Source organism: Paramisgurnus dabryanus, chromosome 22, assembly GCF_030506205.2.
Source record: "Paramisgurnus dabryanus chromosome 22, PD_genome_1.1, whole genome shotgun sequence".
Classification (NCBI taxonomy): Eukaryota; Metazoa; Chordata; class Actinopteri; order Cypriniformes; family Cobitidae; genus Paramisgurnus; species Paramisgurnus dabryanus.
This window is the reverse complement of record NC_133358.1, coordinates 29,670,019-29,681,907: the sequence shown is the minus strand read 5'-3', so window position 1 is coordinate 29,681,907 and position 11,889 is coordinate 29,670,019. Positions and strand designations below refer to the sequence as shown.

The following is an 11,889-nucleotide window of genomic DNA, read 5'->3' as shown; positions in this document are numbered from 1 at the left end:
CAAAACTGTACAAAATTAAACTACAAAACCAAAATCGCCCCAGGTTCCAATATTTCAGGAGTACAATACATCATGAAATGATAACCAAGAATTTAATAGAAACTAACAATATTTACATCTCTTCTTTTTTAATTATATTCTTTTGATCCAGAGGAAACTAAAAGCCTTTGAATATATTTGAACTTTTTTGTAAACAGCATATTTTTACTGCAACGAGTCGTCGTCTCTCGTATTTTGGCACCATTTTGAAATCTGTAAATGGACTACAATTCTCAGTAGGACTACAATTATGGCGGCAACACAAGACACCTCGCCGGAATACAGCGATGATGTCAAAGCAACACTTGCGATCTACACCTACAACATCATGGGTAAAAAAGTAACTCACAAGTTCAACACCGTGATGTTTCTGAAGTTAAGCATGAATTACGAGAGCAGCTATTGGCTGAGATAATGTGGGTGGGGTTAAGAAGGAGATCCTTTGAAAATAGGTTTATTTCCTATAGCTTTAAAAAGACATATCCTCAACAAGACTACGTGCAGAATGGCATACTACTATACTATTTTACATAGTATGCAAATTCTCAGTATGCATGGAATTCATTGTGCAATATGAAAACAGAGCCTAGCATACTGTATCCTACATTCAATGTTCTTATCCTTCCACATATTACCAAAAAAATATATAAATTGCTACCTTAAAGTAAAAAAATCTGATGAGAGACAAAAACAACAAATCTGATAATAGCTGGAGGCCACTTGCTGAATTAAAAAGGCTACTGTTTAAAACAACTATATAAGTAGTATATACTCCATAGTATGCAGTATGCTGGTATTTCATTCTGAACGTATCTGGTTTTAGACTGTAGTCTGTGTTTTCTGCACTCATATAAGCACACACTTGACTATTGTGCGATTGTAACAGTCTGATAACCAATCGTACATTAAAACATAATCAGCAGCCAACTAACATTTTCCATTGACCTTCATTTTATCACCTCACTTTTTATCATCCCATTTAATTTGATCACATATCACAACACCGCATTTCTCCCTCTAACTGTTTGTATTAAATATTCATCAGCATTTCATTTATCACCTGTCCAAACGTGTCATCCAGGTAGATTTTACACGAATACTATACATTTTACAATCAGAAAAAGATTTTAAGGTGCAGCGTGTAAATTTTAGGGGGATGTATTAAGAGAAATGCACGCAGTACAATACATTACTATATTTCCAGACCTTATATAATGGACCGTTATATTTTTAAATACCTCATGAGGCATACATACCAAACGTGAATTCAACAATATGCGCGAGTAGATTACATACAAAGTCAATGCAAAGACGCGAATAGATGCGAATTTGCGCGGACAAAGCGAATTAGGCGTCGCGATTGCCGCGAAAACACACGCTATTCACCTTAAACACATCTTCGTCAAGGGAAAAATTTGCATGACACAAAGTTAAATCCCGCGAGTAATCTTTGCGTTTGGTGTGTACGCAACATTAGAATGAGCCATTTTATCTACACACACCGTGGGTCCCCCACATGGAAGTCGTCATTTTGTACCACCATGTTTCTACAGTCATAAATGGACAAACTGCTTTTACAAAACGCATTTTATCACTATGTTATCTCGGACGATGACATGTTTGTCTTGTGGCGGCTATTGTAGCTTCTCCATGTGCTTTTAAAGGAAGGGGTCAGCGGTGGACTGAGCCATTCGTTGCAATTCGCAATCTCACCAATAGATGCCGCTAAAATCTACACAGTGCACCTTTAAAGCCAACATGAAATCAAGATTAACCCCTATTACTTTCTGGCTTTATTACATATAATTCATCACTGCATTGCGCTTTTTTGCTGTATAATGTCCAACATTCACAAACCTATCCGTTTCTGATTATTGAAATCAATTCTTTTTTTCATTGTTGAATATCTTGCGGCACTCAGAAATGTTCATTTTGAAAGTAAAATGGGTCACATGTTGTTTCATGCTGAGTTTGGTATACAGTGGTTCCCAACCTTTATTCTTAATGGGCCCCCTAATGTACATATAAGACTCTTATATCCGACCCCCGACCCTTTAGCATATAACTATACTCCCTTTTATATTTTAACTACCTTATCTTGGCATAGCTAGCATGTGAGTTTTATAAAACATTTTTTATATTAAATTATGAGTGAAACATCTTCTGCATCTGTGTTTGATCTTGAAGGTTGGGAACCACTTCCTCAAACACGTTACATAATCCGGACCTTCGGGCAGAGCACAACCGATGTGAATTTTTTCATTAAACATTTGTTTTATCTGTTCGCACTTTCTGTTTTCAAGGGCGTTTTGGTTTGAGAAAAGCTTTACAAACGCCACGATCCCACAAGGACAACCACTCTGAATAAATATAAATATAGACCTATGGCATTAAAAAATACACAACATCAGAGACATCAACCAAACACACGGTCGTGCTTTTCGAAAATGAAAAGAAACTCAAAGCGATAAGATAGTAATCTTATATAAATGCTTCCTTCGGCAAATTCGGTTTAATTTATTTTAGCAGCTTAGCGAATGATATTTTGGCACTACAGAATTGTGTAATTATTTGCTTTGTGTAAGCGTTAATGGGATTTCATAAAATACCCCATAGCTTCCTTATCCAAAGTTTTGCACGCTTATCAATAATTGATGGTTTATCTTGACTTTATATGAGGTAAATATTCTTAGTCCTAACCATTATTTCTCACTCCAATGGCCTAAAATACAGTCAGGCAGAATTTGTTCAGTTGTAGACATTTGCGTTAGCGCCGCAAAAGTTGTGGGTTCGATTCCAGAGAACGTTCATACTGCTAATATGTATACCTTGTAAAACGTCGGCCAAATGCATAAATGTCAATGTAATGTCATGATAAGAGACCATAACAACACTTGGGGGATTTCCATCACACTTATTTTGAAGTATCGCATAAAAAACGTCAAATTTTGAATAAAAATCTCATAATTTTCGCAAAAAAGTTTATAGAGGATATGCGAATAATGGGAGATGGAAACGCATTTGCCGAGAAAATTCTGACGTAGCGAACATTAAAACCCACGTGACTGATCGTCTAGCTGTTTCCGTTGAAGTTGTCAATGCCCTTGCTGCTAGTGCCTGCATCAAAAATTCTGGATTCCTTTTTCTGTACACATCATTCAGTTTGGCAATTACAATCTACACTGCTAGTAAATGTATAACTTGCCAAATCGTAACTAAACGCAGTCCTGTCTCCATTTTCTAAGCATGTCTTGTTTTATTTACTGTTGGTTACCAATACCACCGTAATTCGCTTGAACAACTTGATGGAAATGCACCTAATTAGCATTTGTCTGTTTTTCTTTTTTTGCGCATTTTAAAAGATTCGCTTCATGTTTCGATGGAAACCCAGTCACTGTCAGCTTCCTTCTTAGCAAGGATATTGGATATAACAAGATTGAGCACTGCTTTTATTATGAATAGGGGACAACGCAACGCTTAAAATGGCAACGTAAGCCCAACCTTCCAGTTAAATTAACCAATCATCAATCGATAAAGACTGTGGGGGAGGAGCTCTGTATAGTCATGTGAGGCGCTGAAACGACCTTGAAAAAAAGTGTTTTAGCGCAATTTGAGCTAAGAAGCGAACGTTTTGGTGTCGTTATTGTCAGGTTTAATTGTTGGTGAGAAATATGTTGTTTAATTGCGATTTTAGAGATATCTGTCTTTCTCCATTCAAGTAGACAGGACTTTAGTCTTGCATGACTGAACAGAGGCATTGCAAATATGGCCGCCTACTGGCGCGACTTCCCCAAATTGACTTTTTTCTTAGGCAGCGTAACAGCGCTATCTTGGTTGGATTTTTCACTTAATTCATCGCATTTCAACTAAACAGACTTGCTGATGTGTTATTTTGGCAGAACATCCGTCGTAAAGATCATTAACTTTCGGAAAATAGCTCATGTTTCTGTCCTCTCGGCTGTGGCATCACAGTAAGTCAAAGAAAAAGTTTTCAATATCAGACCGTGATCTAGAAGATAATTTTGTATCGTATAATTTTCTACTTTGTTGTTAAACTGAATAGACACCGTTAATGTGATCATCAACAAACACTACGAAATAACTTCATCAACCTCTTATACCTCTATGGGCGTAAGGTTTTGCTTTTCTCACTTCGACTGAAGCTATTTCATCTATTACTGATCGTATCTGTAACGCGTAACAGGCTTAGATGAGGCTGTCACATCAAAACAATATAGAAAGGCGTCGTGAACAAGCCTCGGGCTGAATTCACACGCAGAGAAGAAAACTAATTTAATGTTTTGTGTGTGTGTGTTTGTTATATGATACACTGACAGTCCATTCGAATAAGCTCACGGGACCCTTCAGCTGCCTCGGAGTGTTCATAAAAAATACCACACCATATATGTTCACTGTGTCAGTATGGAATGTGAATATGCTTCGCAACGTTCCTCCGTTCTTCCGCTGCTGGTCGAGCGGAGTGGACTGAGCTCGAACCTGTACCAGACTGTTATCGGAGGTCTGGGGGCGTGGCCTTTCACAGCCACGGGGCGTGTCATCAGGGAGGGGGCGGGATTTGTACCCCGAGCAGCTCGTAAGCGAAAATGTTCCAGAAGATGGCGAAGAGGAGGAAGGTGATGAAGGAGAGGATGAGAACCCACCAGGAACACTGTTTATGCAGGGATTCCTCGTAGCTGCGCAGGATGAGCAGACCCATGCTGATTCCCACCACGGCGCCGGACAGATGAGCCATGAAACTGGGCTGGGGTCCGGAGGAGGGGAGGGGCGGTGAGAAACGTAACCATACGGCACGGCCCACTTCTGAACTCACTACAGATGGACAGAAAGATGCATATGTGACCCTGCTTGTGAAAATTTCATGTTACTGTTTTCTACATAAACTCATCTAACATAATGTAAAGAACATTCTATGAAAATATAACTTTAAAGGCAGGGTGCATGATTTTTGAAAAACCGACTACCAAAACACACTTGTAGCCAATAAACAGTAAGGGCCATGTCTACTAACTGACATCGTTGCTTGGGTTGCGTATGTGTGGGGCGGGTCTATCAAAAGAAGGTCCAGATTCTATTGGGGTAGGGGCGTGCTTGTTTAGGTGATTTCAAATGTCAACATTGGCTTTCAGGGGTCATGCACCCCACCTTAAATATCTTTAATATTGACTGAGTAAAGTAAAAAGTATACATGGGCTGTTCGCATATACGCTCCGTTTGCATGACGTAATTATTGTCATCAGGAGGGTTCACGATTGTCAGCACATAGCATCCATAGTCTGAAACTGCCTACTTGCATACTATTAAGTAGGCGAAAAGCAGTAGGCGAGTAGTATCTCAGAATTCATAGTATTCGAAAAACAGTAGATAAAAAGTACCCGGATAAGCTAATACTCTCAGCAAGATCCCCAAGTGTTCATGCACTGGACACTTGCTATCCCCCAGGAGAGGAGTTATCCAATGAAGAAGAAGACGGAGGGGCGTTTGTTTTATAAAAAAAATGCCTGAAAGCGGTAACGCGGCTCTATTGTGTCCTTTGTGTTTATATTGCGCTTGTTTAACGTCCTTCCCGTTAACAATTAACTTATTGTTATGACGACGTATGTCACATGATGTATCAACATGGTAGATGTAGTACATCGAATTCAGTCATATTATCCATATTCATACTTCCATGCTCTTCGTTCCTCTTCGTTTTCTTGTTGTTTGTTTTAAACTTTGTTTGCAATGGTGGACTTGCTACTTTTCTATCCTTTAAATCAGGGGTGGGCAACAGTTTTAGACTGAGGGCCACATTTACTTTGCCAAAGTAAGCGGAGGGCCACACTTGGGAAAACTGCAATTAGACATAGTTACATGACTAATTGGTAAAAATTAATTAATTAAGGCTCCTCTACAGTTACTTTGACAGCCTATTTCAAGGCCTGAAATTTAATTTTGCTAGGCCTGTCTGACCTAGGCTACTCTAACGTTACAATAACTGGATTAAATTTCAAGGATTCATTTCCTACCCTGCATATTGTCCTTACGAAAATAAACCATGGTTTTACTACAGTTAAGACCAAAAAACCATTGTTACTGTAGTAAAACCATGGTTTTGCTCATAGTAATCAATTGACCAAAAAAACATGGTTACTACACTTTTACCACAATAAAACCATGGTTACTACAGCAACAGACACACACACACACACACACACACACACACACACACGATTTATTATTATTTCTTTTATATTTTATATTGACAACCACAGTGTTTCCCACAGGATTTTGAGAGACTGTGGCGGTGATGACGTCACACCCCGATTAGCATATATGTGACATCATTGCGTTGTGTTTTACTCTTTGATTTGTCACATTATATTGCATTTTAACACAACTGAATGCTATTTTTTTTACATATTATCTGTTCTGTTGTCTATAAAATAGTGACTAAACAGGACCCAGTAACTCTTTTTGTTTAATCAAACCAGCTCTTTCTTTAACTGCTGCTAAAAACGCGACATCGTCTGAAAAAATCATCATACATTTACATTGAGGCTGTACTTATGTTGCTCTTCTCATCAGTGTTGTTGTGTTATGAGCGCTTTTTTATTTTAAATACGAGTGGTAGTTTTATTCTATATCGCAGACAATTTGTTGCAAATTCAAAAATATGAGAAAATACACGGTTGCTGTTACTACAGAACATGTGCACGGGCATACCGCATCATAGGTGGGGAGAGAGCTCGGACACAGACTCACACCCGAAGGGGGATATGTGGGAAACAATACTGCTAACCTTTTGTTAAGTCATGATGAATATGATCATCCGTCTTCTCTGTTATAACATCCGTGACTGTTGACGTTAATAACGCGAAAAAGAAAGTACACGCAGGAACGTGGAGTTAAAATACTTTTCACTGTTATGTGAGAAAGCTGCGCTGCATGCAACATGAGAGAGGGGAGGGGGCGGGGGCGCGCGCGCTGTTGAGGCGCTGCACGTAAGGAGAGAGAGAAAGAGAGAGAGACGAGGCACGCTGAGCGCTGGCTGCAATGAATTAAGACGTTTTAAATGGTAAAAAAAGTGTAAATGGGAATCATGAAAAATCTATGTGGCACCCAGTGTTGATTCTGTCACTGATAAATCAATGTATGGAAACACTGCAACCATGACAGTTTCATCGAAATTGCGAGTGCATCGCGAGGGCCGGATTGAAGCCCTATGCGGGCCGGATCCGGCCCCCGGGCCGTATGTTGCCCATGTATGCTTTAAATGTTGAAAATTAGTGCTGCCTTGAAAGTATGGTAGAGTAATCATTTGAATAAGAAATCATTTGTATTGCGTACGTGTCGAACGCGGCCATCCGCGCATAGTATAGACGATTTTAGACGCACGTATGTTGTTGCGGTTACGCGTCTGGGCAAACTTAACTTCCAGTCACTGTTTATTTAGTGGCTAAACTGAACTTTCGAACAAATATCTCGTCAAAAATAACAAATGTATTTGTTTCCTAAAGACTACCTATGCAAAGGGAGGTTTGGCAGTCGATCTGTAGTTAACATTGTATACATTAATTTTACACAGTAATGTTAGCTCAGTGTAGATTTTGATACGCTTTAGCCATGATTTTAACGAAGGTAATTTACTTGTTATTTATTTTGTTTGTTATCAGAAATAAACGACTCTATTGTTATTAATTCTTTGCGAAAGTTTAGCGGAGGTTACGTTTGTTTCACGAAAAGCCGTTTGTTTATGTTGTTACTGCTGAAACCGTCTATACTTTGTAAGCTGAGTGGACGCGTGTGCACGTGAGACAGACGCAGATAAAAAGTATACCAAGCCCTAAAGGTCTTGTCAAAGATTGAAATCAATGATCGAAATCAAACTGATGCTTTGATGTTATTGTTATGTATATCAGTCCCTCCAGAAAAACGCAATTATGCGATCGTATGATTTAACGCATAATCAGCCAAAGTCCACATATTTATGCGGGGGACGCATTTTTTTAAATACACCGCACTTTTGCAGCATAAATTGCAGATTTCGTGCGCAAAATATGTGGGGCTTGCATGATTTCATAATCACATATATCTTAGCAGAAAGTTGAAAAATGTTGCATTTACTTCACACAAGCGCAACCATGTCCCCTGTGCCATGGAAACGTTATGAAGTAATGTGATTATGGGATGTGAACATCAATGAAAAGCTGCAAACAGTCTTTGCAAGTTCCTGCAATTTCAAAGCATAAAATTGCATAAATATCCGGCATATTCCATCGCATTTTTTAAGAAAACGATCAATTAAAAAAAACACGTTTTTCTGGAAGGACTGGTATATGCACATGTATAATGTAAAACTAGTCAAGTTACTTACTGCAAACCAGTGCAAGAATCATCCGGAGCAGCTTGTATGGACACTTCATACCTGCCCAGTTCTGAAAGACACACATACACACACTTTTATTTTACTTCCATCCATTTTTTAGGGGTCAATTATGACCGGGGCAAAGGCTTGGGTACGTTTGGGGAGGGTCAACGTCTTTTGTTGGGTAGGACCCAAAAAATATGTTGACCAAGTCCTAACTTTGCAAAATCAAGACTTGATATGATTATCAAAAATAATTAAAGCATCACTAAAGAGTTTTTGCTCTTTGCTCCCCCTACAGGTTAGAAGCGGAATTGTCCATTACCACTGTCGTAAATACTGCAGCATAGCTTGCTCTGATTGGATTGTAGGTCTGCCGTAAAGCAAGTTTTTGTAGTTTTCACTCGAACTACAGGACCGTGACCCGACGGTTGGAAACTTCTTTAATACGGTTTTAGCCGATTTAGGGCTGCAAAGCGAATGTGAAAGTGCCGTTCACCCTGTTTCGAGTGGATGAACAACTGAAACTTTTTTGGAAACGTTATTTTAAGGTAAAAAAACTCTTTGGTGTTGCTTTAATATGCATAGATAAGATTTCACTAGTCTCGGGTTAGCATAAACGGCCGCTTTCCCGGACAGGCCTTATCTTAGTCTCAGACTAAAATGCATGTTTGAGCTGCCTTAATATAAAATCATCTTACACTGACATATCTTAAGTTAAAATATATAAGTGCCATTGTTTTTTCACAAGATAAGCACCAGTTTTGGTTTATTATGCTATAAATATCCTACTATAACTAAGGCCTAGTCCTGGATTAACCCTGTCCGGGAAACTGCCCTATACAAGTCTTATGCCTAAGCAGTGTGTATTTTATCACTTAAACAGACTTCAATTATAAGTCCATAAATGTAAATAAAATGTTAAATTGTTTATACAAACTAAGAGATGAGTGTAAATGTATTGTAAATGCCAATAGCAGGATGCCACAAAGGAGTGCCAGCTGTGTTCAATAAGAAGCACTCTTTTAATTTCACTTGATACAAATTAAAAAGCACTTAAATTTCCATAATAACACAGTATGAGGGGAGAGCAAACATTTAAACGTTTCCACCGGCACACGGAGGACAAATAAAGACTTTACGACTCTCTCAGGTCTGTTTTTATCTGTCGGCGTGCCAACAATTACAAACTCATAATTCTTCAGGGATGCCGTAATGCAAAGCATCCATCAGGCATCTCGCCGTCTGAATCTCTTCCTCTGCCTGCTCTGCCTTTTTCATTCATTCTGACAGAAGTCGCCCTGGCGACGATTAGTGTTAGTTACCATGACAACGTTAGCGAGATGTGCCGAACAGAGCGCGTAGACCCCTCCGGACCCGCCCACCACCGGAGCCCGCATATCCGTGATGGACACCGTCAATGAACCTTAGTGAACAAACAAAAACAATGATTAGTTGGATTCAGACGTTCACATATTCATATACAGCAATTAATTAGTGATTGATTGAAATGATTTGTCATATTTCATATGCACGTGCACGCTGGCCTGGTGTCCCTGATTCATTTGGAGTTTAATACAAAGTGTTTTACTGGTGCCACATTTATTGACCCATGAGATGAATGTAATGAAGTAGATTAATGTTTATGATGTGGTCACAGGAGGAAACATACTGATTTATGGCTTTACACTCCTGTGTTGCATTACAATTAACTCGGAGAGTCGGAATTTCCAATTTTTAACGATAAAACACCTGGGATGACATATTTTTGTAGGCCAACCCAGAAGTTAGCTTTACACAGATTTCCTTCTGCAAAAAAATTTATTTGGATTTTTTAAAGGTTTTTGGACTATCGCACAAAAATAAGATCGGTGACCAACAAAAGATTATGATTCATGCATGGTTAGACCATCAAGATAATCGTATTAAACCAACACAACTTTTATGAATTATAAAGTCTAAATGCATTTATTAGAAATAGATAGCGTTATCTTCACCAAGTCTTACAGCTCTTTCAAACTTTATTAAAAACATTTAAAACCAAGTTAATTGAAAAGAAGATCCTCTGTGGATGCACTGTTTTTTGGAGGGATTCTTCCCATGTTTGATTGTTTTTGAAATTTTAATGCATGATGACAGTTCAAGTTGCTGTCCCAACATCTGTAGTACAATGTGACAAATTGTTAGCAACCTTTTAAAGACATATAATAAGTAAAAATGTAGGGGATTTGATTTTATCCATCGCGGGAACTGATTGGATCGTTATAATTTGGGTGTTGCTAACAAAACATGAGAATGATCCACTGCAGTGAGTCTCCAATAGCCCCGCCCTCGTGCCATAACCTCGTTATAGGAAGAGAAGTTGTTTCGAGTGGGTTTGGAGGTTAACGTTTCTGATGAAATATTTTATTGATGAAATATTTTTTTATATTTATGTATATATTTATATGAATGTAAAAGAAATTATGTAGTCCATGGTCAAATCATTTATTTAAAAACACTGCAATATTCTAAAAATGTAAGATTGTCATATTTGATTTCATGGCGGCTTTAAATAAACATAAAAACATTAAAAAAAATCATGAGTGGGGTTTCTACTGGTGTGTTTTGTGTTGTACACTGAAAAAAAATTCTGGACATTGTTTGCACATAATTAAATTAGGTTTTCTTAAAATGAAATTAACATAAATTAAAATTAATTTCAGTTTAAGAAAACTTGGTTCAATCATGTTGAACTGGTGTACATAATTACATTACGTAGATCCAACAATTAAAAAAATTATAATTTTAAGTAAACTACTTAAATATATTTCAGCAAATATATTTATATTATTTTAAGTAAATATATATTAGAAGAAAACCTTCAAAAGGTCAAAAGTAAATATATTTTTTAGAATGTAAAAATTTTCAAAAATATACTGTTTTTTGAAAATATTTTTTTTTTCCATATGGGTGGGACGAGGGAACAAAAGTGCTAAAATGCTAACTTGCTTAATGTTTTTGCGTACAACAATACTTCATCATTGCAGCTCTCGATAGTATTATATTTTAAAAATAAATACATGTCTGAGCTATGAAACCTTTCAGAGTAACCTTTGAGCAATAATTTTTTTTTTTATACTGACTTTCTGGTATAAATACATGAATATTTGATTTGATTTTGATTTGACTTTGAAATATTAAAGGAAAAGAAAAACTAAAAGAAAAAACAAATAATTATCAAAATAAACGAAATGTACAACACATATTTTTTCATACCCATTCGAAAAGGGATAGGTAGAAATCATAAACATTAACTATACACCACATACATTAATTCTGCAAGGTCGTTCAAATGCACACATACAGTACATGGTGAATACAGCAGAAACTGTGATAAGATAATGAAATATTGACATATCCTGTATGTGTGTGTGATAGATTGTCTATACGGCTCACAGTACTGTGTGTCCAGTACATTGAACACTGCTGTGATCAGCTCTTCT

The 11,889-nt window shown here is 37.5% G+C and overlaps 1 protein-coding gene across 3 annotated transcripts in view; it reads right to left on the bottom strand.

Annotated features, from left to right (window-relative positions):
* Positions 1 to 1,288: 1,288 nt before the first annotated feature.
* rhbdl1 (rhomboid, veinlet-like 1 (Drosophila)) overlaps positions 1,289 to 11,889 on the bottom strand; it is a 39,426-nt gene continuing 28,825 nt past the window's right edge. For all 3 annotated transcript variants that reach the window (XM_065258757.1, XM_065258756.1, XM_065258755.2), the window contains 3 exons: positions 9,730 to 9,830; positions 8,414 to 8,474; positions 1,289 to 4,869 (listed from right to left, as the gene is read on the bottom strand). In XM_065258757.1, coding sequence (XP_065114829.1) covers positions 4,598 to 4,869; positions 8,414 to 8,474; positions 9,730 to 9,830 — 434 coding nt within the window. In that variant the 3' untranslated portion in view covers positions 1,289 to 4,597. The remainder of the gene's footprint in view (positions 4,870 to 8,413; positions 8,475 to 9,729; positions 9,831 to 11,889) is intronic.